The 27,883-nt window shown below is 40.3% G+C and overlaps 2 protein-coding genes across 2 annotated transcripts in view; one reads left to right on the forward strand and one right to left on the reverse strand.

Moving 5' to 3' along the window:
* The first annotated feature begins 278 nt into the window (after positions 1–278).
* LOC138013051 (late secretory pathway protein AVL9 homolog) lies at positions 279–25,675 on the forward strand. The gene is made up of 18 exons (XM_068860016.1): positions 279–416; positions 3,512–3,623; positions 5,906–6,009; positions 7,328–7,399; positions 8,248–8,337; positions 8,522–8,588; positions 9,728–9,768; positions 10,960–10,998; positions 11,329–11,398; positions 14,302–14,369; positions 15,825–15,911; positions 16,676–16,810; positions 18,150–18,285; positions 19,741–19,821; positions 23,734–23,848; positions 23,935–23,988; positions 24,518–24,597; positions 25,511–25,675. Exons 1-18 carry the CDS (start codon positions 342–344, stop codon positions 25,672–25,674), a joined length of 1,590 nt encoding a protein of 529 aa, XP_068716117.1. The 5' UTR covers positions 279–341; the 3' UTR covers position 25,675.
* Positions 25,676–25,841: 166 nt separating this feature from the next.
* The window catches only part of LOC138013043 (uncharacterized), a 167,922-nt gene continuing 165,880 nt past the window's right edge, over positions 25,842–27,883 (reverse strand). The window contains exon 7 of the mRNA XM_068860007.1: positions 25,842–26,087. Within this exon, the coding sequence (XP_068716108.1) occupies positions 25,842–26,087 (246 nt within the window). The remainder of the gene's footprint in view (positions 26,088–27,883) is intronic.

The following is a 27,883-nucleotide window of genomic DNA, read 5'->3' on the forward strand; positions in this document are numbered from 1 at the left end:
CGACCTCCTTGAAAAGCAGGTGTTTTCTTTTTATCTTTATTATTTTAGTTTTTATCTTAGATTTTAGATTAGTTAGGAAGTTAGTTTTTTCATACTTCAATGTAAATGTATACCGTGTTTAAATAAAGTTACCTTACCTTACCTATTAGCGGTAAAACTGTCAAATACTCTCGCCAACTACACTATTAGATGAAAGGTCTTTTTTTTTCAAATTTCCCGCCCCTTACAGACCTTACTCTGGTGGTGATTGACAAAATTTGGACTTGGTCCCAGTTTACGAGTCGTATGAATAACTAGAGGATAATTAAATTCGAAAGATGGCGATCTCCTGAATTGAAATCATGGATTTTAAAGATCCTGAAAGATTCATTCTGCATATTTGTGTGGTTGGATTTCATCATCAACGAGGATCTGAGGTCAAGAATTATTTCTGTAAAATAACTGAACTCATGTCACGCAGTTACAAACTACATTCATTCGGCCCCGTATGAAGCAATTTCACTCAATGACCTAAAAGTTGAAGGGTCATATAAAAACTCAGTGCCTTAGACCTAACAACGAAAGTTAATGCCATACACCATATTTGCAGTGATATGTCCGGGGCTAGCTAATTGTATGAAGGGCGAATAGTTTCTCTCAGTGACTTCGATGGTCAATTGCTAAAAGCAAATTTCAAAGATCCTTTTCGGCCTGTTGAGATGTGCAAAAATCCGAATGAAAATAATTAAGCTTATTAGAAAGCTAATACTTTTTACAAAAAGCCAATTTTGGTAAGATCTACACCAGATCGTTAAAGATATTTGAAGAGGTTAAGAATTATTGGAGAAAATTGTAAAACTTGTTAAGTATTTGGGAAGTACTGTTGTGGTATATTGACGATTTTAGTAGCACAGTGCTCATGTAAACTGTCATGCCTAAATAGGCCATTTCCATGTCTGCCTCCTCTTCAAAGCGAATCTAAGAGCGAAGTTTTTGTGATGGTAATTAGTTCTACTTTACATATGAGTGAAAACTAATTTTCATAACAAAAACTTTGCACTTAGACTCGCTTTGAACAGGAGGCAGTCATGAACTTGGAAATGGCCTATTGGATTGAAACTTTGATTTCAACATGCGTGACCTTATTAATAATAATGATGATGATGATGATGATGATGATGATATATAATAATATATGTAATGTCAGTAATCACTGGTACCAACACCCCAACACCTCCAAGATTTTTCACAATGATGGAGACAATTAACCCATTAACTCCCAGGGGTTCCCCATTGACGAGTAAAATCGTCTGGCATTAGACAGAGTAAAATACTAAGTATGGCCGGTTCAGGCCGGCTTGAGAGTCAAATGGTCAATGAGGACGTAATTTTTCATAAACACAGGAGACCTGAAATAATATTCTTCAAAAAAGAACTACTTGTCAGTGTCAGTTGATTGATTTCACAATCCCTAGGGACCTAAATATCACAATGAAGGAGGTGGAAAAGATTATCAACCATTCTGAGTTGAAGGTCAAGGTTGCAGGGATGTGGAGATGGTTACCTCTATAAGAGGTTGAAATCATACCAATAATTTTAAAATTATTGTAAATGGAGCATTAAACCCAGTTCCAGTGAATTCAAAAAGCTATTTAGTCCAACTAGACGATGACTGCAACATCAGTGTTCTTGAGATATTTGCTTTGCCCACATTGTAAGGAAAGTAATTTCTGTCTGAGGTCCTTGCTATGACTTGACAAACACAAGAAATCCAGTAATACTAAGTGAATTCAAGATAATGACATAAGTAATAACATGAATTCGAGTGCAATTTGGAATAAAAGAAATAAGCACAAGTAAATTGTTTCAAAGACGACTAAATTGCACAAGCCTTTAGGGCGAGTGCAATTTGTAGTGTTTGAAAAACTTACAAGTGCTTGTTTATTCCAAATTGCACAAGAAAAAAATTTGAGTACTTATTAATAATATGCCTGAAAAAATTCAAGATGGTTAAGCAGAAGAAATGCACGCATATCATGCAATCAGGGAAAATTTGCGCCATCCATGGTGTGCGCTTGATTTGAAACAAAATATTTAATTGGTTGAACAGACCCTATTGTTTATTAGCCAATCATAATCCAGAATTTTGATGTGTAATTTGCACTGGTATTACACTTTTTTTCACTGATGTTACACCTGAGCTGCACTGCTCTTAGCCAATTAGAATTGAGTCATTTTTTCATGTATATAATAATAATGATGATAATAATAGTAATAATAATGATGATAATAATAGTAATAATGATGATGATGATGATGACAATAATAATGACAATAATCATGATAACAACAACAGCAATAGTAATATTAAGGATAATAAGAATCTTGTGAAATGAATTTGAACAAATACATCAAAAGAGGAGTCATCAAAAATGATCACATTGTCATCCAAGTCATGGATTACAGTAGGGAAAGCTCTGTATAAAATGAAGTTATGTAAGTAACATCATCTTTAGATTTAATGTGGTTATTAAATGAAATTTAGGCAAAGTTAAAATCGAGGCATGCGTTGCTGGCGGACAGTGTTACGTGGTAGGATTATAGGGGCACCCCTTGTGTTGGTGCAGGGGCCTACATGCTCAACATCTCAGATCATTGTGAATCTGTTCTTACATGCAGACGTGCATACTTAATAATTGACCACTCCTCATTGGGGATTTTCAGGGCCAATAGGGAATTTAAGAAACGACAACGGCTACGACTACGACAACGCCACAAAGCAATAATATCATTGGTTGAAAGAGCATAAATAGTCGTGCTGCACGTGCAGCACGGATTTTAGCAAGTATGTTTGCGGTCCTCTGCATAAGGACGACGTGAAATCACCAAATTTGAAGTTTTGACGACAACATAAGCATGCAACAGAGAATCCTTCATTCTCTATTTTAACTTTGAAGCCGCTCGTACCGATTTATTTTTGGGATACTTTGCCCACATTGTACGACGCGAACTAGACTGAATAATCGCGAAAGACTTACGATAGACCCAAGTTATATTTTGAGGTGACGTTTTCATCGACCGTCGCCGTCGTAGATCTTAAATTCCCTAATGAAACACAATCACGACAGAACAACAACACTCTTGTGGACTCGGTGATTGCATGCATGTCGTAAATTGTGCTCCCACCCACCTGCCTTGTCAGTGTGACAGGTGCCAGCTGTTGGACTGTGGTAGGGTTACCATGGCTACCACCTTGTTGTGTCTGGACATGCGAGTCTGGCACAACCCTCGCAGACACCTAATCCCAAGCTCATTGCAGATGAATTTAAATACTGGTTCTAACTCACAAATTTATCAGGTTCCAGTTGGCAAAGCTCCTGGCAATCAGGAAGTAAAACCACAGATTTAGATTTAGAGCAGTGTTGCCAAGTAAATATGGGTCGGACTATACTTTTACTGTACCAAAAAGATTCTCGGCTATTTCTTGCATTTCTGGTTTAATTTATTTTCTGGATATTTTTTCCTCTGGCAGATTGAATTCTCATACCCACCACTTGGAAACTCCAAAGACACTACTCTTCCAAGGGAATGGCAGTTTTTACCTTTTTTAGCATTACCAGATGGTGCTCATAACTGCGAGCAAGGTATGAAGTCTGAGAATGGTATGGATGGTTTTGTCCACATGATTCATGCAAGTTGATTTTCTTGGAAGATTTTGAAGAATAACTGCAGGACAGGCAGTTAATTGTGCCATTTTATAAAAGATTAATATGCAAATTTTTTGCTTAAATTCTACATCACTGTTACCAAAGTTTTCATCTTGGAGAATTAAACCTTTTAGTGAGATAACTTTGTTCACAGATAGCAATGTGCTGTAAAATTTAACAAAGCCAGAAGTGTTTTTTCCGATGACCAAATGCATAAACAAGCCAAAAATTAGAATGCAACCTGCTTTGTGATGAACTTATCTCAGAGATAACTCGACGCTTCTCAAAAGTTCAGAGCTCTAGAGAACAGACTTATCATTTTGTCAACTTTATGCAGCCTGTTAATAGGAAAAGAGTAAGAAAATAATGTAAAAGGTGTGCAGTGAGGTGCTGAAATTTGAGTTTTTGGAAACAAGATTTTTATGGTTAGGGAAACCTCAAGGAAAATACCTTCGGATTGTCAGGTCAGAGGTTGCAAATGAATACAATTTGAAGTTGACGGCTGGTTTGAGTTAAGAGAAACCAACTGTTGTCATTGTCAAAATGTGTCTGCCTCCTCTTCAAAGCGAGTTTAAGTGTGAAGTTTTTCTTACATGAAAATTAGTTTTCATTCATATTTAAAGGAGCTAGGTCACGCAATTTTAGGCAATTTCAGCACTGATTGAATGGTCATAGAATTAACTAAAATATCAAAATATTACTGTTCAAAACTATAGAAGAACTCTAACTAAACACAGGGAAGCCAAGAAGGGACATGGATGGACAAAACTGGAGAGGATTAAAATGGATTGAATTTGGGTAAATTTGAAAAATGTCGGCCCACCTTTTTTCAAATTTATATCAGTCTATATCAAAATGTCATTTACACAGCTGGAAAATCATTCTCAGTTGTTATGTGGCCGTGATTTTGCAAATGAAAGACTCTTGCTCTGCCAATTTGACGTTTAGAGCTCATAATTAAGAAAATTATACAAAATTACCTAAAATAGCGTGACCTAGCCCCTTTAAAGTAGAACTACAGTAACTACCATCACAAAAACTTCGCACTTTGACTAGCTTTGAAGAGGAGACAGACATGAAGTCGAAAATGGGTCCGCGAAAACGAAGATCCTATTTAAAGACACCAAGACCATAAGACCCCGAAAACTCGAAAACTCTGAAATGAATAAAGTATCCCAAAACCTTCAATTTGGCTAACTCTAGGCCTAACTGGGCCTATATAGTTTGTTTTTAGGCCTAGGGTTAGCCAAATTGAGGGTTTTGGGGTACTATAATTATTCGTTTCCGAGTTTTCCGGTCTCTGGGTCTTCGTTTTTGAGAAACCAACTTGAAAATGGCCTATTATTTCCATGTGGGAAAAAAGATTTGACCTATCTGAGTGAAGTACTTTTCCGATACTTTTCGTCAGTTATTGGTACTTAATGAAACCACTGCACTGCAATGCAAAATCACACCCCTCTGAGGAGGTTCAAGGTAACAATGGTGATTTGCTTCAATACAAATCAGCCTTCTCCTCTTGGTGGATATACAACTGAGAAATATTAGTGTTATGAGATTGTGTATAACTGTGTGCATTATGATGAAATGGTATATGAAATGAATCATATATGAACTGCGGATATGAAATCAAGTGAAGCTATGATCTTCGCAGTTATGAACGCAATTTTTGCAATCGTAAAAACAATTGTAAAAATTGTGTTCATAACTGCGAAGATCATAGCTTCACTTGATTTCATATCCGCAGTTCATATATGATTCATTTCATGTACCATTTCATCATTGATTCATTCCTCACGGGACCATTAGAACCCACAAATGACCAGCTCCCAACGTCAGTGGCTTCATAGCTCAGTTGGTTAGAGCGTTGCACCGGAATCGCAAGGTCATGGGTTCAAACCCTGTTGAAGTCCTGAATTTTTCAGGATTCTCGACGCAATTGTAAAAATTGCATTCATAACTGCGAAGATCATAGCTTCATTTGTATGCATTATGTAGTGACGGCTACTTAAGGCCAGCCTCAACAACCAACTTGGCATGAGTTTCGGGGCTCTGAAAAGCCCACGTGGGGACAAGCTAGTAATTATGTGTGTATGTATTAGTTATTGTATTAACTGACAATGACTTAAGTTTGTCAATGTCCTGGTCAGCACTCAAGGAACCCTTCCATAAGTCAATGGTTTCTGGTAATAGCTGAGAAATATTGTTATGATTTTTTTTAGATTCTTCCTTTTTTCACTTGCCTAGCCTCAGTACAGATATAACTATTAATGCCTCACCATCTACAGTGTTTGGAGTATCATGTTTTAAGCAAATGGACAGCAAGGTATGATCACTTTTGAGCCCTAGGCCAAATAACTTGTAAGCTGGTCCCAGCGGTTTTCCTTGAGCTGCAAGAGACCTGCAAAGCTACAAGAAGACAAAAACCTCTGGTTGCCTTGGACTTGAATCTCACTTTCATGCAGACCCCAGGATCTGACCCTCAGGCTAGGATTGTTTGATATTTTTAGAACCATGCAAATCAATGTGATTGGTTCGTTTCATTGGTAATACCGTGGGGACATGTGATTGCTAAGTTGCCAATTTGGTCCTTTTTGTAAAATTTACCGGTTTGACAGCTGGCGTCTGCAAGAAAGTGACATTTAAGTCCAAGGTAACCAGAGGTTTTTCTTTTCTCACCATTTTCGCGACTCGTCTTCACTGCTTCGCGGCTCTCTCGTGGCTCAAGAAATTTACCTCAGTCTGTGACCAGGGTAAATAACTTGCGGTGTCCCAATAAAGGGCAGGGGTTTCAGAGAATGTAGTTTTGCCACGAATATGGGGGTTTGAAAGCAGCCAGCACAACCCCTGCTACTGTTGGCATTTTCATCAAGATATTTTAATATTTGAAAGACATTTTTCATGTTCCAATAAATTTCTTTCTTTTTTGTTCCATTTGCTTTTTTATTTTTGTTTTATCCTTGAAATGAGGGGACACCCTATCCTGGGCACTTTTAAAATTCCTTTCTTTTTTTCAAATCTTGAAGGCTTATTTAAAAAAAGAATATTATTAGGAACATTTTTATCAGCTACACAGATTAATGCATGGACTTCACAAGTGAGATTGTCACATCTGACCTCATAGGCTTTGCTATATGGCTTACAAAAATTTGGTTTTATCAACTACCCCCTTCATTCTTTTCTATGGCTTGCCTTCTTCTTAAAATATTTCCAGGAATGTGCATAATTGGATGCATACTGGTTTTGACAGGCTTTGTGAAGTGTCTTCTATCTCTTCTCGCCAACTTTAATATCATTCATTTCCAACTACTGACAATAACGTTATTAACATCGCAAGGGTGTCATCTTATGTCTGCTCATGAACTAAAGATTACTGCTGCTTTTACCCTAACCTAAAAATAATGCTAACTTTGACACTAATATCAGTCTTATATTGTTGGAAAAAGGTAGCAAAAGCATAGACTTAATGGGAAATGTTGTGTCATTAGTTAGGTGTGCATGCAATTACGTGCATTTCCAAACATGAAAATGTATTTTGCCACTGTAACTGACCAGTTTTTAGTTTACAGATTTTCTACTCATTCTGTATAATTTGCAAATATGTATGCATCAGCTGAATTAACATGTGATAACAATGTCAACAGGAACTGAAAATTAAAACAGATGACATTACAAGAAGCACTGTGCAGAAAAGTGTGTGTGTCCTGTCATGCCTTGTAAGTTCAGTCGAATAATCATATATTTACCTGTCGCCTATTAAATATTAGTTTTTTCTTGTTAATTCAATCTGTGATTTATTTGATTGCCACCAATTAGTCAATATCCTTTTTGGTAGACCACACAAGACGTTTTCCCCTTTTCTTTTCCGTTACGTCATTCAGGGATTCGTGTAGTCAATTGTGTTCTAAACACGTTTTTTGGTCAGTTGTTCTTAGTCTGTCTCACATTAACATCAACCAAAGTATTTCTTTGGAGACATCTCCTTCGGAGAATTTACTGGAGACCTTTATTGGAAAACTTGTAACTTCAGAGACCAGATCAGACGTAAGTCAAACTTCACCACGTTGTAAAACTTTCCTTTTTTGCGGAGTATTTTCAGTTTAGTTCCTTTGTTTAGAAGGTATGATTTCCCTTTTTCAGTTTTCACCGCATTGCAGCTGTAAATAGCCTGATTGTCAAACAAAGATTGTTGAATCCAGCGACCGTTTCAGTTCTGTGGTTGACCTGGCGGACTCACTTGCAACGCCACGCTACACGACACTGGAAATGTGGCATCACCTCTTAACTTGCACAACAAAATTAGTATATTCATTAAGCAAAGGGTTTAAAAGCCAATGGTAAAAACTGGATGGAATGTCAAATTATGAAATTTCAGGCCTTTATGGCTTACATTTTACAGTATGAAAGGACTTTCTGCATCCTATACTACTAATGCAATTCAAGGATAAAAAAGTCCAATATTGTGGCTTTTAAATGAGGGTAACCTACAATATTGTGGCTTTTAAATATAGTAATTTAGTCATGTTTGTTTTACGAAAATTTTTGGAATGCTTTTTTTAAACAGCCTCTTTATGGGTACCTGAAGGAAAAAATTCAAGTTGCCACAAGGGTGTATTTTGATGAGAAGGATTTTGCAAGGACTGAAATCTTAGAGGTAGAGTATGACCAGTTTTTTCGGTTGTTCAGGCAATGGGATTTGCTAGTCAATGTGACAAAAGTTCTCTCCTTCAAACTTATTATCTGCAATCAGTTTATCTCATGTCTAGTCCATAGAACGTTTTTTTTTCAGACATTGGTCACTTCTTTTAACTATTAAAACCTCTCTTTTCTTTGTATAGGAATTATATAAAAGTTTGAATGTGCCCATTTCAGCAGGTCTAATGGAAGAGTCTTTTCTGTGTGTTGGTGAGGTTTAATGTGAAAATAGTTTACTTTTCTTTATGACATGTCAACAGCAACAGTTAAGGTTCACTCAAAAACCCTTTAAAAGGGACATAATTTTGAGTGGACCTTATTGTTGTTAACCTTTTCTTAGTTTTGACTTGCGTGATCAACAACTATATTTTTCAATGAAAACAAGAGAACACATTTGCATAATAATAGAGTTCAATTCCTGGAGGATTGAGTCAGTTTAGGGGTGAACAGGTTAAGGGACCTTCGTTATTTGCACAATGCAATACATACTTAATTGACCACTCCCCATAGGGGCTTTTCAGGGACAATGAAACACAATCAATGAAACGACAGAACAGAACAACATCAGCAACTGTTAAGAATCCCAACTGGCCGGAGGCAAACCAGTTGGTTATTTACAAGTGCAGCTGGGAACTTGAACCATGGACTACAAGGAACAAATGCAGCAAGTGGTCAGAACGTGTCTTGAACCCAGGATCTCCGGATCTCAAGGCAGGACCCTAACCACTGAGCCTCACTGCCTCCCTGTAAGGAAGCCGCCCTGTAAGGAAACCGAATGGGCTTTTAAAAATTTTCTTTCCTTGGAAGCAGGCTATGTGTTTTTTCTTAAACAAAGGGGCCAGGTTTTAAAAAATGTTGACCTTCCTAAAACTTTTATGGAAGCGGGATAGTTTTTTGGTGAGAACAACATGTGGAACCTGTAATTGTATTGAAATTCACCCAATAAATTGTGTCCCTAAACAAAGGGTAGTCACATCAAGGTGTGACAGGACTCACAGTCATCATCATCATCATCATTATTCATTATTTTGTTATTGTAGTTATTATTATAATTATTATTATTATAATTATTATAATTATTATTATTATTGTAAATTATAATGATGACGACCTTAATAATGAATTATTCATTTGCTATGTACTGTGTTTACAGAATTATCTGAAAATGAGCTGAAATCTTCCTGAATTTATATGTCCTCTCTCCCTCTCCTCAACCAGGTTGCAATGCACACTCCACCCCTCTGGGATCGATCCAGCACTCACAGTTACCCATGATATTTTTGCATTAATAGTTTGGCTACTATTTAGTTTTGGGTGTTCAAAGAAAGTATTACTTTTGTGCCTCACAGGTCTCTCGGTGAATGAATTAGTGACAAAATTTAGACACAAGGTGAGTAACTATTTTCATGGTGGTCACTCACGCAGTGATGGTGGTTATGGACGATAATCGTTCATAGTGCTTAAGGTGGTCTAACTAGATGCTCACAGTTGTCATGAGAGCCACATTTTTCCCAGTGGTCATGGTGGTCGTGTTGATTAAGGTGGTGTCCACGGTTGTGGTGCGTACTTGTGCAGCCGTGGTTGATCATTGTTCACAGTGCCCATGGTTGTCCAGATGTTCTTGGTGGTTGTGGTGCTCATGGTGTCCACATTGTTCCCAGTGGTCATGGTTAAGTCTAGGTAAATTAAGGTGGTCACTTAAGGACGTTCGCGCGAAAATTTTTCAACATTGATTTTTTTGTGAAACTTTTACCACTGTAAGATGCTGAGTTAGTTATGTCAGAAATGTAAAAAAATTGGGGGTCACCGACTTCGTTTTGGAGAGAACATGCCCGGAAAAACACACCAAAATGTGACAAAATCGGGCTTTGTTAGCGAATAAGGCCAGTGTCTGTAAACCCAAATATATTGCAATTAAATCTTTGAAGTGAAATCTTCTCTGCCAAATATTGTTTAAGTGGACTTATTAAGTGAATTTAGTCAACTGGTGAGGTTCCTTAAAGATCAAGTACGCATTTAGCAACCACAGTTTCACTCGCCTTGCAGCCGCAAGATGGCAAGATTTGATGTCCCGTGAGCAGAAATCTTGAATTTTTTTTAACTTCCCACATTGATTTTTTGTTCGTTTTTGGACAACGTGGAGATAATTGTAAATAAAATCCGTTTCTGGAAAGAAAAATAGGGGTCACCGAACGTCCAAGACCGTTAAATCCAGGCAAAGCTATAGCAATGGCCTTTTGCCCTATCATTTCTCATTTTATTACTTAGCGCGCGCGCTCGTGTATGACGTGGCGTGTGCATTTGCGTGCGCAGTAAGGATGCGCAGAAACAATTGGCGCGAACGTCCTTAAGCAGTCATAGTTGATCATTGTGCATAGTCTACCCATGTTGCTCTAGATGTTAATACAGCCTTCTCAAAATGTGTTTGAGGAGCAGGTTATAAGAAAAGTGGAGACGGCTTTGGTGAAAAAAGGTGCCCAAGTGAGTCCCCAAAGGGTGTGGGCATCTAGGGGTGTCTTAAGGCATGTCCCCAACTTTTAATTGGCTCCACCGAAATGATTAGTATTTTCTTCTTTTTCAGATTTTAGTTCTCTTTAAGCTGCTTCTCCTGGAGCGGAAGGTGATGTATTTTATTTTAATCCCTTACAATACAATACTACAATACATACTTAATGGACTAATAAAACACACTCGACAGTTTTGTAAGTGCACCTGCCACTTTTCACAGGTTTAATACTCATTACAAAACCGTTACTTACGCTAAACTTAGGCCTCATTAGGTGCGCACTGAGCGCCACAAGTTTATCAGTAGCTCGAGTTAAGGACCTTTAAACCAAGTTATCAAGCTTACGAGGTAGAAGGTAAATGTGAGTTTTCGTTGAATTTCGTTGCATCCAAAGTGCCATAGACCAGTTAGACGTGCACTAAAATTGCTATTATCTCTTTACAGGTTTTATTCTATGGTTTTCCTGTTGGAAGTCTTTGTGCACAGCTTGTCTCACTGGTTTCTCTTTTTCCAAGTATGCCTTAATTTTCTCCTGTCTATCCTTTCTAAATTTTGGTTGAGTCTGCTGAGCAGGAAGGAGCTTTAGCAGATGTTTGTTTTGGCAGTTCGGGAACTCGCAAACAAGGGGTGAAGCTGCAAAAACGAGCGGTGAAGCCGCATTTAGGGAATGGTGTGGAGAGAGGAAACCCCTCCTAACCTCGGCACTTTTTCGCCAGCTCCATAAATGGAAGTGGTGAGATTGTATAAGATAAGTGAATCACAGGTCTTGTCCTACAAGACTTATTCCACTTGCGTGGGATGTTGAAACCTACAACCCAACCCAACCCACAAATTGTTCAAAACCACAAAGGGGTAAATTCCTTAAAAGAGATGACCTGTAACTCATTCCTGTATCATATGTGTCCAAGACAGCAAAATAGTGAATGTACGCTCGATATGAAAAACGCTATAAAATGTCCGCCAAACCAGGTGTTAAGGTGAACGTCACATTGTTGTTAAAGTGATCAATCATTTATAACCCATGCGCGGGAGCCCATGCCTATATATGGCGTACAACTTCATTGTATTTGTGGAACGCCGTTATTTTACAGACCGAGTTATTTTTAGAATGATTTCACGGGAAACTTGTCTTTTCCAGCTAATCACAAATCTTGCATGAAAAATTATTAGCAGAGCTTAGGCTCTATCCATGCGAGAAATTTGGTTATCACATCAGCGTACGCCCGTCCGCCCGCCCAGACAAACTTTCGGGGTAGAGGTGGGGATGGGAGTGTTCGAGCAATTTTCCTTGGCGGGAAATTGCCTGGCAGCGTTGCATTTTGCAACCCGCGTTTTTGTGGCGGGAAATCATGTTATATTAGTGACGAGCAACGGGATAAAGAGCAGGAAAGAGCACGAGAGAAGAGGCGGCGAAATTTGAGAAATTTAAGTGAAGAAAGCTTCGAGATGAGCTGAAGAAGGAGAGGAAAAGAAAATTTCAATGAAAAACACCGTAAAGCTGGGATAAATAGAGCGAGAGAAAAAAAAAACATATTTACAACGGTTAGCTTTCAGGTAATGTTTTCCTTGTTAACGCAATCCTCGCTGCCTCACATATTTTGTAAAACTCGCTGAAAAAACGAAGATGGCCTGAAATTGTTTGCAATTCCGTGTTGACTGAGATTCTGGTATATTTAAACAATCATATACCACGTCGCCATTCAAGCCTACAGCAGACATTCTTGTAATCATTGTCTATTTCGTCTGACATATTATAACCGAGCTCGACGCCGTATAAATTTTTAGTATAATTGCATGTATGGGTTATTGACCAAACGTGAGGTCAAGATAGCTGGATATTGGCCAAGCTCTTTTTTAGACGAAGTCGAGGTTCATAAACACGCTAAAAAAGAACGAGACCAATATCCAACCATCTTGACCGAACAAGCTTGGTCAATAAAGAATTATTATATGGCCATAAACACCAAAAAAAAAAAGATCTTTGATCTTGCGGGACCAAGGGGAGAAATCCCGAGCGGGCAGTATAGCTCCATCTTGCCCACCCGGATAGCCAATCACAGCGCGGGATTTGGCTCATCTTGCCCGCTCACGGAGCTGGTCATATAATGAAGGCGATTATTGAAAATTCTCTGCGCTGATTGGTTGCCGTTGAGGTGATTATTACGCGATAATTACCGAAGTGGTTTTTTCAAAAAGACCGTAAGCTGTTTTGTCGAGGTGACAGACGAAAAATTTGTTTTAAAGAAAATTCATATTTTTCAAATAATCACCTATCTAATTATACTAAAACAATTATTCACCTCACGCTATCTAATTATACTAAAACAATTATTCACCTCACGCTCGGTGAATATCTGTGACTCGACTTCGTCTCGGTTTTTATTCACCTCGCCTTCGGCGAATAATTGTTAAGTATTGGATGGCAGTACATTTATCTGCAACGAATGTGACTTGTAAGCAATGTTTGGGACAGTTTAGGTTCTTTTTGGCCAGATAAGACTTTGAAAAGCGGTTTAATAAGCTTGAACCTGCGATTTTCCGCAAAGTCTCCGATAGCGATTGAGTTATAACAATCATTTGTCTTGTTTGTCACGCTTTTTTGAGGCCTTCATCATTACTGTGGCGACTGTCGTTTCGATTTATAGGCTTTTTATGTGAAATGGATTTCCAGTCGTGAGCTGCTTTGTTTGACTGTGAAATTGCAGTCGAGTAAGCAAATAACTACGCTTTAGCTTGACTTTTTGCTGTAACTTGTTCTAAACTGAAGAGAGAGTGTAAAGATTATCAGTCAAACGGAAAATGACGTGAAAGAAATTACTGTGCATGTAATCTCAGTTTTAATTGTTGATTAAACTTGTTGGTTATCGTTTGCAAGGCTTGTTTGTTAACTGCTGTCATCTCAGAGGTGTTTGATCACTGTGAACTGTATACACTAATGACGATTAATTTTGTACTTTATGCAGAAGCATAATTATTTCCATATATACTATATTGCTTTTAAAAATTTCGGGAACTCCGCTTTTAGGCTTGGCTAAATCTATATATTACCTATGGGATTGAGAATGGTCACTCGTGCAAGCCTAATCTTTTTTTAAAAACTTGTCTAAAAATAAAATCTTATGTTAATGGCACCCATTGGGAACTGGGAAAAATCCGAGCCTCAGATGAGATTCGAACTCACGACCCTCCATGATGCTAGTCGGAAAATCCGACTGGATCACGTAGGGTTGTGAGTTTGAATCCCATCTGGGGCTCGAATGGATGCCATTACATTTCATTTCATATGTGTAAGTCATTCTCACATTCGCTGTCGAAAAATAGCCTGATCTGTGAAAATTCCGTTACATAGACCCCAGTCCTCCTGATAATTTCAGGAGCCCACATTTAATGTCATCTTGTTATTAATTTCCTGACTAGAAATGATTCAAAGTGGTTTAGCATATGCTGTGCCCCCAAGAGAGAGCAAAGTGGACAAATCTCAAAATGTAGGTATACAAATGAAAATGAAAATGAATAAAATTAGTGCGGAAATAGTACACCGCCGACAGTCCCGTCAGTGCCCTTCTCCACTTCTAAAAATCGTCATCTATCATTCATGATTCACCCATTCCCTCCTGAGGGTGAGATTCTGGGAGACCTCTCGGAGACATCTCGGGAACATCTCGGAGACCTCTCGGAGACCTGTCGGAGCAGAGTAGAGAACCAACAAACTCAACCCACATATGACGCCAAGTCTGGGAATCAAACCTCCGGCCATATTGGTGGGAGGCCACTGCTTTCACCACTGAGCCACCCCTGCTACATATAATCACAGAAAAGAAGACTCAAACCTTAAGGGGGGAAATTTTAAACGTGTCAACACGCCATACTAGGGAGGTTCCGAGAATTAAGCTGAATACCTATGGCTAATTATTTCTAAGGAAGGAAGAAAGCGTATTCTTAAAAAAATACTAGTAGCTTTCCCGATCTCATTAGGCAAGGTATTCCACTCATTAACAACTCAATTAAAATAATTATACTTATAAACGTTCGCTCCAAAATTATCGATAATAATTCGTACCGAGACTTTTATGAGTATTGATTCCTAGGATCCGTACCTGTTCTTTCGGGAAACGTTAATCCACTTAACTGATTAAGTGTAATGTGAAGTGCTAGTTTTGTACCCCACATGAACCATGTGAGCGTTAGCCCTACTAATGGCAATGGGCCCTCACAAGGACAGAGAAAAATTCTGACCAGGGTGGTATTTGAACCCACGACCCTCGGGTTAGATCACCGCTACTCTAAATCCTTCTGCCCTTATGTTAAGTTGCAACTGATACGGGCTCCTTTTCGGAATTGTCTAAAAAGCAGGCGACAACAGAAAAGTATTGATGGTGCAGTGTTTCTGCGTACCAGCAATTTTCAAACACTGTTGCATGATTTTTGCTAGTAATACTAACATCATTCAGTATTAGCAGCACTAGTATCACTTAGAGGCTCTGGGGAATAAATATAAGGATTTGTATGAGTTTATTCCCCAGAGCCTCAAGATGATGCCTTTTGTTTCGGACTGAATTTGTCAATTCCGTAAAGTTGTGGAAACTGTTAGAGGAAATGCACTTGTGACGCTCGCTTCTCGTAACATGTTGAAAAATGCGGTTTAGGAGTTGTTAATTAAAGTGCACGGAAAAATCTGAGCTGACTGGACCTTAAGGGAACGTTCTGTTTTGAAGACCAAAAAGTACGAGAAAAATTCCATTTAATGATTCCAGACGTTTCTGTATAGTATCTGTAGTTGTTACGTATTTAGATAATACACTTGGATTATTGTAAACAGAACTTCGGACTTATTTTAGAACATTATTGAAATTAACAGATGTTCACCGCTAATGTACAGAAAAGTTGTGTTTCAGACGGTTTTCCAGTTTCATCCCTTCTTGCTCCGTCTCACTTACCAGGCTGTGTTCCACCCGCTTCATGTAACCGAATGCGGCGAGGAATTGTCGGAAGATGTATTTGGTTTCCCATTAGCAATTTTCACAAAGGTAAGTGATATGATTCGAAATGCCGATCAGTTAGGTTATCCCGCGTTAGAAAGATCACTGAAGGATGCGGGTAAGGAAAAAATTGAGGGTTACAGAGATAGGGAGGCCCGTTTCCGGTCACAGGATAAGTGAATGTTTCCGAAAATGTCGGCGTAGGAAACCGGCGCGCTCCATCACGAGTAATTTAAAGTGGGGTTGCGCTGGAGGTACCATTTTACAATTCAGTCACTTATGCTTTTACACGAGGTCTTGTAGATGTGAACGAAAAGGAAAACATACTTCCTCGAGATGACATTAAAACCCTTAACGATCTCGTTATTCCGTATATAGTGTTACAACGGCATGCTATTCTCTTGTAATTCTCGTTTGTTTATCCAGTAGCTATATCACGTTACGTTATCATTCCTTCATAACATGTGGATAACATATATCCTGTAAATTTGTTAGATCTCCAAATAAACCTGATGAACGGTGGTATTGGCCAGCCGAAATATCGTTAAAAACATACATTTTCGCATTGTTTTACAAGTCGTGCAGTAGTCTACTTGACTTTCATAAATACGTTTTAATCAATTATAACTGATCACGATCTTCTCTGATCCAACGCTGTGCAAGACTTATCGTCCTCGGTTTTTGCAAAGTTTTTAAACCGCAACTTCATTAAACCATAGTTAGTTTCCCCTCTATTAACTATGATTAAACCCTATTGTCCCTTCTGCATGTCTGTCTTGGATTCGACTGACATAACACCATTCTGATTTCAGAACTCGATATTTCATCCTTATTTATGTCTTCAACAAATGGATTTATTAAAGAGCCCCAGTGTTCGTAGTTTTGTGGTTGGAGCCTCAAATTACTTGTTTAAACGGCAAAAAGGATTGTCGGATGTTTTAGTGGACGTAAGTGCGTTTACTTATTCTTATATTTTGTGTGGACGAGAGCATTTTTTGTCATAATTGGAAAATGACGTCATCCAGATCCTCACATACGGTAAAAACCAATACGGGTTTTTCATGTTCACCGCAAGCGCGTGAATTTTTTGATTTGGAAATACGACCTATAATTCTCCAGTCATTTTCCTTGGCACCTCAGGAAACGTGGTTTCCGCATTTGTTACCAGCTGCGTGTTTCCGGCGCTTTGTACTCGTTGTTTATTTCCCGCCCTATAGGTAAGTTGCATGTCGTTGTGTTTTTTTGCATTTGGCACCCATTTTTACCGCCCGAGATAAATTAGACTGGGACACTACATCGCGCGCGTTTCTTTTTCCCACCATTTCATTCCTATTCTACTCCGTCCCTCCCTCCCTCCCTCCGTCAATGTTGGCCCCAAACGAGGTCATGTCATAACAAGAAGTACTTGAGGGCGCTGACCACGTTCAACATTGACAGAGGGAAGGGGGAGGCAGGAGGTGGAGTATGGAAAGGCCAGTGTCGCCGTGAAATATATTTTGCGTCTCATAATTGCCTAAAAAAGGTTGGAAGTATCCAAATCAATTTGTCTAGGATTGTAATCCGCAATTTCATGGTACCAGTTTGTTGCAGTAAACACAAGTTGCTGGTAACTCCTGCGCTTTTGCACGTGTTCTGTTTTTTTTTCCTCCCACGCACACTTTGCATCAGTTTATTGCGCCTGTCATTAATTTTGTCCTTCCCACTCCCGTCACCAATCTCCTGTTCCAGTGCTCGATTCAGAGCGCGTGTATTTTTGCACACGTTTCAAAGATTGTGGTTTCGTCTAGTTTACCAACCCTAGGGCACTTGGTAACAAAGATTAGCGATAGAAGACGACGTTTCGAAGTTATCTTAACTTCATTTTCAAGTCATTCAAATAACGGTCGTTTGAAATTGTAATTGAAATTGAAATTAAGCGTTTACAGTGTTGTTCGTCAGCCAACGAATCAGTGTGCGATCAGTAAAGTGTTTCATCATGTGAATACTTTCGCTGCGCGTTTTGAGTCTGATTGAGTATTCAATTTTGGTTTTCTCCGACGGATAAATAGCATTTCGTAAATGAAATATTCCAGTTTCCCCTTGCATTTTTCAAACCGAAAATTTTCTTGGTCTCTTCTGCATGTTCGACCCCATGGCACATCACTTTACATGTGTTCTTCACTTGATTGATGGGTAGTGTAACCGATATAATGTATATCGGCACTTAGTCCCTGTACTTCAAACGTTAATATTCTCCTTGTTGTCTGCGTTCGTCTTACGCCCTCTTTCTCTTTGCCTTTCCAACAGCTTCAGAACGGCGCTGTTGAGATTCACGATCCTCAACTCGATGAACAGCTTTCGTTGTCAACCGCTGATCTGAGGTTCGCAGACTATCTTATTCACCACGTCAACGACTATGTTGAAAAAGGCGAACAAGAAGCAGGTAGGGTTTACTGAATGAGCTTTTTTTTTGGTAAAATTCAACATATGTTTCTCTCCTCCTTTCGAAGAAGGACGATAAATCGTGATCCCTTTTCTGCACCACTTGTTTTGGACGTTAAAAAGCCACACATTCTTGGAAAAGAGTGGAGGACACCTGGTATTTTTAGAAAGGAGTCATCTGTGAATTCCTCCGAACTTTTAAAGTGCTACTATGATTAGATTTTTATCCCTTGAATCTTTGGGTTTTATCACATAGAATTCCAATAAAGATTAATAACGCATTTGATCGTTTGGAAATATCTGTAATGGTTCCGGAGATATTTAAATTTGAAGATTGTGTAAATATGCAAATGAGAGGACTGATGACGTCATTCAGTCAACCATTATAACATCAAGTATATCAACAGAGCTACCTCGGTCAATTTGCAGCAGAGACCATTAGAACTTGGTAGGGTAATATTTCTAAAAGCAACACACCTGCGGCCTTAAAGAAATTGGTTCCCATGGCAACTTACTGTATTCCAGTCCCCTCCAACCTGTTTTCAATATCTTTGATGATCTAAGCTAGAAAAATATTTAATAAGGCCACAAACTCCACCCAACATATGTATATGGTATATGCTTGCAGGATCATGCAGATGAGGCACCATTGGCAAATATCAAAATAGAACGCCAAAGGAGGCCAGCAATACCTGTAATATCAGGGAGGTCTGGTACCCAGTATGTTGCCATGGTAACAAAACTGCTGTGCTCATTTTGTGGAGCACATCTAGAATATAACTGCAAAGAATCAAGCATTTCTGATTCAAATTGGCTGAGATATCGTTTTTCATCGTATTTGATTAAAATTCAGTTGAGTTTATGACGTCATCACTTGGCTAATTTGCATATTATAAAAACTTAAATATCTCTGCGATATTTGAAAATAGTAAACAGCATTCTTCTTCTCGTACAGAGTACATGTTTATGTCTTAAAATAGCTTACATGGGAAAGATAAGAATTTCGTTATAGTAGCACTTAAAATATGATTGTCAACTTGGAAGACTGCAAATTGTTCTATAAATAACTCTGACAAAATCCCCACATGAAGTAAAGTGACCCCTGACTTTTCAGCGCCACTCACAACGTAGCAGCTTTTAAGAATCCCAAGAAACTGGGACTAAACTAGTCGGCAATTTAATTACAAGCTCAGCTACGAAGTTGAATCAAGGAATACTGGGCACATGGATCTTCGCATCTCAAGAAAAGCAACCTAACCACTTGGCTGCGTTGCCCTTATCTTTATAAAAGCCTGTTGTAAACCAAGCAGAAAATGTTCTCAAACAACTCGTTGCGGCTTGATAGAGACAGAAAACGTCAAGCTTTTCCAAATAGATCTGTCGACCAGTGGTAGTGAATCGCAGTATGTTAAAAGTAATTGAGAAATTTGTCTGTTTTGTTTTTCTGTTAAATCAGGATGGGATGGCAGCGAGGAATGGATCAGGGCACAGTTTAAAATGTATCTTTTGTCTTTATTATCCACGATTCAACACACTGGTATGTACAGCCACAGCAGCTCATATGACCTAATTTCCTTTTTTTATCATACACTCGACAAAATAACTCGATTTTAACTGGGAGACAAATGGGCTTATTATATATATAGAATAGTGGCATCCTCGTCTCGAAGAGGCAATGGTTAGCGCTGGGGATTTGGGCAGGATCTTGTATGACTGTGTAGCCTGATCCTGGAATGGCAGTCTCTGTTGCAGGTGGCGCAGACGTGCCTTGTGGAATTGTGCGCAGAGGCTGTGCATTCTTTCCTCGCCACTCTCTTGCATGTAGCTTGGACTCTAGCATTTGCTTCCGCCTTTGAAAAACCCACTTTGACACTTTGCCGCCATGTATCTCAGTGTTTGGCGATGTCCTCCCATGCACTGGTGTCGATTAGTGCAGGTCGCAAGTCTTGCTTGATGACGTCCTTGTAGCGCAGCAGCGGTCAACCCACGCGACGAATGCCCTACCTGCAGTTCTCCATAAAGGATTTCTCTTGGTAGGCGGTCAGGCTCCATGCGATGTGCATGGCCGAGCCATCAAAGGCGTCACTGAATGAGCGGTGATGGCATGCTCAGTGAGCCAGCGCGCTCCAGGCCCTTGTTGTTGGTGACTCTGTCCTACCACCTTATGTGCAGCAGGTGCCGAAGGCAGCAGAGATGGAATCCACTGAGTCGCTGCTCTTGTCTGGCATACGTCGTCCACGACTCGCTGCCATAAAGGAGAGTTGACCAGGACACAAGCTTACACACATCTTGGTCCTTTCGCTCAACAGGTCATTGCCCGCACTGACTTGTTGAGTTTGGCCATGACGGCAGCTGCTTTGGCGATCCTGAAGCTGTTGTCAGCATCGAGTGAAGTCGAGCTTGACACGGCCGAAGTAGGTGAAGGTGTCCACAACCTCCAGCCCCGTGTTGTCGATGGTGCTGACTGGGGGGGATTCAGCACCTTTCACCAGGATGTTGGTCTTCCTGAGACTGATTGTCAGCCCAAACTCCTTGCAGGCGTGGGACAGTTTGTCTACCAGATGTTGGAGGCCCTCCTTGCTGTGGGGTGTTAAAGCAGCGTCGCCTGCAAACAGGAGCTCCTGTACGAGCACCACGTAAGCTTTGGTTTTGGCGTGGAGTCTGGCGTCTGACCTCGTCCAGACGTAGACACCTTCTGTACAGTCTACAGAGGCATACTGGAGCAGGATTGAGAAGAAAAACCCGAAAAGAGTTGAAGCAAGGACACAGCGTTGCTTTACTCCACTGCTGACTGGGAAGGCGTTGGAGGTGACCCCATCGAAGCAGACCATACTCTGCATGTCCTGGTGAAAGGAGGTGATGATCGCCGGGAGCTTTGGAGGGCAGCCAATCTTCTGGAGGATCTTGAAGAGCCTGCTTCTGCTCACCAAGTCAAAAGCTTTGGTGAGGTCCACCAAGTCCAGGAACAATGGCTGCTGCTGCAGGGTGACTATGTTGGCATCTCTCATGCCTTGGGGGATGTGACCTTGCTCCCAGCACAGGCAGAGGAGCTCATGAAGCGGTTGTGGGATGGTTTGCTTCCCATGCTTTAAAACTTCCGGCGGGATACTGTCCTTCCGCGGTGCCTTGCCAGATCTAGCTGGTACCAGTGGCGGGACCGAGGGTGTCTGTGGTGGCAATCAGTGAGTTCCTCACGGCAAAACCTACGCCGTACTGCCTCAGCTCGTCTTGGGACAGGCCTTGCCAAAAGAAGGTGTATTCTCTTTCCATAAGTGACCCACTGTCGGCCAGCCAGGTTTCCTGGAGACAGGAAATGTCGATGTTGAGGCGTGCCAGCTCCTTGTTGGTGATGGTGGTCTTGCGGGAATCATCCATTAGATGAAGGTCTGCAAAGAGACCAGGGCACATGGTGCGATTGTTCCAGCTTGTGATTCGAAGAGCTGGAGTCTTCGTAGTTTTTGCTTTTGACTGCTTGGTGCAAGTACTTGCTTGCTTGTCGGGAAGGTCCATTAAGCTCTACGCACCCGGTAGAGAAGGCAAGCAATGACGGGGCGGGACCTTACTGGATGGAGGCTGCCCAGCTTGAGGCGGGCGGTAGCCACTCAATGAAGCTGCAAGGGCTTCTCCCATTGTCAGATGAGACCCCTGGCGCTCCTTCTTCCGCCAATCAGTCGGAGCTTAGAACCGGTAAACTGCCTCGTCACGTGTTGCGCTGGGGTCTTGTGGCATCGCTGGAGTGCCCTCTCCATTTTGCGCTAAGCTTTGAAATCAGGATTTACCTTCCCCTAGATGGGCTGCCTTCACAGGCTAAGAGCCATCTACCCTGCGCAACTGGTTTTAAGCCGCCAGTGGCTTCGCCTTCGCCCCTTCTCCTGTCGGTGGTGCCAGTTCCGTCGTGCGGAGGCCAGAAGTTGAACTTAGCTGACAGAGGATCTGAGAGTCGCACGCCATTGGGAGCATGTGGAGAGGTTGTGAGAGCCCAGCCTTACAACCCACTCCCCGGCTATAACAGCCGAATATAGCAAGAATTTTATACGATAAACCTTGCATTTGCTATATTTCACATGTGAAGAAAGTGATACGTTCAATCAGCTTCGTGTATAGCATTCTTCACATGTGAAAAATATAACCAATCACCGTCTAGAGTAGAATCACTAAGCCAAGCGGAGCAAAGCATTCAAATAGCTTTCGAGAATCAGCACCCGCTCGAAGTTTGTGTTTCGAAAACATGGCTTCGGCTTCCCGGTTTGTTCCACTGGCAATCAAAAAAGGAGGAACATTCAACGTTTCTATAAATAGTGTAAGACAACAGAGTCCAAATTTGTCTTTGCACAGAGCGAAGCGCCGCAATTACATGATTGAATCTGACAGTGATCGATTAGGGACAAGCGAAAGGATTTCACACTTTGAAATGCGACTTCTCCCGTATTTTCCAGTTATTCTTGTTGCTGGACTGGAAACCGTATTTGTTTTGTTATTACGCTCGCTCACGTAGGTCAGTCTTCAATGTTTTGCTGTTCTGCATGCAAGCTCATGGCATCGGGAAAAATTTAAGTGATTCCAAGTATGTTTAATATTCGTTATTGCGTTCTGACGAAGGAGGACGCATCCTTATCGGGTATCGATCGTGACGCCATGCAATTTCAGGGTTTGGACGCCATCGCGGACTGGCTGGCCGAAGGGCACACATCACCTCGATCTGATGTGATTGTGACTCTGTCATGCCTCGACATCGGGTTCGTATCGCAATGCCCGCCCCATGCCCAAATCAAAGCGGTAAAAATTCCCCTTATTTCCACATGCTTTGCAGTTGTGCGTGTTGGTTGCTCGGTCGTTTTCTTCGCTGTTTTCCCAAAGGTAAGTGAAGTTGTGTTGATTTATGCGAAGTATAACTTGCAAAATAAAATATGACCATAAAAGCTACCTATCAGAACATCAGAAAGCTGTGTAGTGGTGTGTTGAAAACAGACACACTTTCCCTGAATATTTCTGGGCAATAAGAACAATAAAACATATCATCTTACTAGGCATCGAACGCACTTTACTAATCCATGATTACTACTAGTATATATAATAAACAAATTACAGCACACAAAGTGCTTTGTACGGATTTTTATTCACTCGTTGCAAAACTTTGGAAAACTCAATCCTTCGCTGCGCTCACTCGTTCGTTTTCCAAAGTTACTGTATTGCAACTCGTGAATAAAACTGATCCGTGCGTCGCACTTTCTATGAAGTAATCTATATTTATCAACTGAGTTGAAGCGGTAAATTGACCTCCATAAAGAGGTTCGAAAGCTGACGTTTCCAGCGTTCCCCCTTCGTCAAGATTCGAATTTCTATGGTGGTCAATTTACCATAGCGTTTTCTGCGCTTAGCCCCGGCAGCACATATTTCCTTTTGACTTCGACAAAAGAAAAGCATTTAACGAAGTTTTTTGTCCGGTTAGATGGCGAAGGAATGACAAACTACAATGAGCAGTTTGTGGAGGCCTGGAAACAAACCACAAACTTTCGAGTGTGGCAAGAAAAAGAGCATGCTGGGATTGATGACGTACATGCTGGGTAATCACGTGATAGTTGAAAAGAGCAGAGTATTTCTGAGATAACCAAGGAATGATATTTATTTTAGCATTTGGATTTGTTTATAGGCATCCATTTCAAGGTCACTTAGGATTGTCTGATATAAAAATACGACTGGCGAAGTAAGTGGCGTATTGTGCGCATGTGTCCTTGGGCCAAAAAAACGATAATTGGGTGGAGGGAAAAAAGGCTAATTCAAAGGCAATTTTTGCTGGGTAGAAAAGAATTGTAAGACGCCACCCATACGAGAGCAAAATTTGTATTACCCCAGAAATAACTGTTGACAGCAAAGAGACAGGTTTCTCGAAGCCTGATTAGCGCTAACCGTTGGCTAAGTGGTATCAAAACCTATAGGTTTCATCATATTGAACGCTGGTTAGCGCTAACCATGCTTCGAGCAACCCGGGCCAGACATTTACCAAATACTATTATTAAATGCAAGTAAAGGGCTCATACAAGAAATGTTATTCTATTTCCATTTGAGGTTTTGCACCAAATAAATCTCAATTCCACATAAATCTGGGGTACGTTGTATGGAATGCATGAGCAAATGAAAATGTCCCATAAAAATTGCCACACAGAATTGCTGCTGTAAATGAGTTGTTGATTCATCATTTCACACAAATTGTTGTTTTTCTTTGTGTTTTTTAGTGTCGTGCAAGATGTGGCCTCTAAATCTGAGAGAGGCCGCAGAATTGAACAGGCTGTGAGTCAGACAAGTATGGTAGTTGGTAGGGATAATTTTCTGTTTGTCTTCAAAAGAGGTAGCGTAGCTTAGGGGGGAGGGTATGGGCTTGTAACGCAGAGGGCCCGGTTAAATTTTCACTATCACAAGTGGGAAGACGTTCCATAAAAGGAGTCGCTTCCCTCTTTGAATTCGCATCATATATGACTGAATTATCCAAGATGGCGATAAAATGCAAAAACAGACGAGTTTCTTAAAGATATTTCGTGGTGATAAAGGTGACGGGGCAACTTAGAAAGAAGACAGGGAAACAACGTTTTGTGCAATATTAAGGGCAGCTTTCCTTTAGGAGATTTAACAAATTCTCGTAGAGCTTTTTAGGCGTCTACGTTTGATGGAGAAATTATCTTCATGAGGGTACCGCTTCTTTACAAGGTTATCGCGTTTCCGAATGGTCACCATTGCAGCCCTTTTTAGTGTTGTCACGCAACGTTTGTGGGAACGAGTTTTGCGTGACGACTCTAAAAACGGCGGCCCTTTACGTTCCTTTGGTGACGTCACATGGAGGCCTTGAGTCTTTAAACAAATGATCAGTTGGTAAATTCACCTCACAGTTTCAATACACTGTCAGGCAGGCAACGATTGAGATTGAACATTACCGGCCAACAAAGAAATTTATGGTACCAGTTAGGAGAATTAACTTTTAAATCATGGAAGTGAAAGGATTAATGACGTGATCATCATATTATTTACCTGCCATTTGTGAAAAGATCTATTCATGTGTTTACATTGTTCTTGTGAAGGTATCAATAAATTAAACTATCTAAAAATCTTCTTCACAGCCCCTCTTCATCCTGTTGTATAATCATTTGCAGTTTTTTGGCACTTTCAGCAATGTTTGTTAATCTCAATTACTTTCCAAGCGTATTTCTAAACACGTCCTCGCTTTCATGTTGCAGGTAGTGCAATTAACAGCGCACGTTCGTTTGTGACGTCATGGTTAACAGCCAACACCCAACCACACCCAGAAGAATTAGCAGAGACGAACAAAGAGGAAGAAATTGAAGAAGACAAAAAAGACACGAGTACCCTGGATGACATACAGTCTTCCAAGAAATCATAGCAATTTTGTGAAGGCTAGGAAAACATTTTTTACTTTAGTTTATCCTTTCGTCTCTTCCAAACTGGTTTAGGCGACCGAACTAAAATTCAGTGCCTGCACTGAACGGCGTAATTCAAAGACGTAGTAAAATATACTGAATAATTAAATATGCATTTAATACAAACAAATCAATTATTTACACGACCCTTGAGTGGGGTCAATTCTTTTAGAAGGAACTTAAGTTGTTCTTTCGATGTTAATTTCCGTGGGATCTTCAGTTGATTTACAGCGGTTGGCGTGGCTTGGAGAAGAAAATCTCGAAATCCTTGGAACGTTCCTGACTCAACCAATCGGACCTTTATCCTGTCAATGCAGCCGCCATTTTCCCGCCGAATCTGATAAAACGGGTTGACTTCACGTAGCGCTTTGTCTAGCTGCAAAGGATACATCACAGTTTGGACATTAGTCGAAATCAACCGGTTAAGGAAGCAAATTAAAGAGCATCGACACTATAACGAAAAAGGAATAATAGTAGGCAACTCCTGCAGAATGAGTTTTGAACAACCAAAAGGCGACCATTTCATACCCTACGGCATCATGAAGCCTAATTCATGAGAAATCAGTTGAGGCCTTCCCTTTTTTCTCCATTTGTCCTAGAATTTTTTTTACACTCGAAAGTGTGAGTCGGTCGGACGACGGTAATTGGAGGATAAAAAAAAAAGAACGTCCTTGTAATTACCACTTCTGCAAGGGCTTCCGATTCGGCTGCGTTTCGCTGGAATCCCTCTGTTTCTATGAAAATCACATAAAATGGCTTGACACCGGAGCCGAAGGCAACTAGTCCATATTGCTGCACGCTTGTTCCCAGAGAGCCTAGTAAAAATTCCAGAAGAGTGCTTTCTGCGCAGGTGTAATCCACTAGGTGAATCTTCTCGCCCCTTCTTCGTATTACTGTCGTGACTGCTTCGTACAACATAGTCTTGGTCATTTTCTCGGAGCGCATGTTAAGAAGTTGGCCTTGTCTGTATTGAAATTCTATCACCGGACACTCGTTGTGAAAGCGAACCACCTTAACAACATCTCCGATCCTGTAACGGCAAAGGCCACCCAGTGTCGTTATTACTAACTCGTAGAGGTGTCCTATCTTCAGTTCCCCGCCAAAGAGAGTCTAAAATGACAAAACTTGTCATGGGAACATCAACAATTCATTTGTACTCTCTCTTTCCTTGATTACAAATGTATCAACATAAATTGAAAAAGAGAACTGGTTGCCTGCCATATTCCAAAATTGCCACCATTTAGTATTCTTTTGTTTGATTGCAAATTGGCCCTTTTGGCCTCGTTCAAGGTTAATTTTTTTTTAATTTTACGTTTGAAAGCGAGGCCAAAAGGGCCAATCATGTCAATCAAGGAAAAGAATACTAAATGGAGACCATTTTGAAATAAGGTATATAAGGGCAAGTAGGAAAATACGGGCAAAAGTGCTGCTCTAGATGAGATGAGAATCTATCTCATTTTTCTCTTTAAGTAACTTGGATTAAAGTCTTTCCCAAACTAACTTAAAACGAAAAAACGCAGTATGATGTGCGAGACCAGGACATATAAGTTCCTTAAGTTTCTGGGAACCCAAAAGAAGAATGTGAAACGAATTTCGGGAAGATTTCGCGATTTGTGAACGCACCACACTGTGACGGTTCGCGATCCCCTGGGTCTCGCGAGATAGCGAGGAGAAAATAAGAGAAAACTAAGGGTAAAACAACGTATTTCACACTCCTTCCCACAAACCCGCAACACAGCATAAATTTTTAGTAAACGCGTACGACTTTAATTAAAGATAAAAGTTAACTACAAGTAAAACAGTTACGACAGTTACTATCTCTAAATTAACTAATCTTACTTAGATTTATTTAATGCTAATATATACTTCAACGACAATACGTACAAAATGAACTAAATACTTTACTTTAATATTTACGGACAATAAGTTCAGTTCTTCGTCAGCCTTCGTGCCTTCTCAAGGTTCTTGTAAGTCCAACCGGCTAATCCTGCAACCATCCACTTCCACTTTCAGCAAACCAACGAACGTAGTCACGTCTTCTATCAGTCCACAAGACTCTCACTTTCGTCGCCGAACTTTTCCTCCAAAAACTTCCACTATAAATATATTTGCCACCGCCGACAAAGGAGTTTTGTCTGGGAATTTCGCGGTCGGCTCCCACCAATGACTCTT

The sequence above is a fragment of the Montipora foliosa genome, chromosome 8 (assembly GCF_036669935.1).
Source record: "Montipora foliosa isolate CH-2021 chromosome 8, ASM3666993v2, whole genome shotgun sequence".
Classification (NCBI taxonomy): domain Eukaryota; kingdom Metazoa; phylum Cnidaria; class Anthozoa; order Scleractinia; family Acroporidae; genus Montipora; species Montipora foliosa.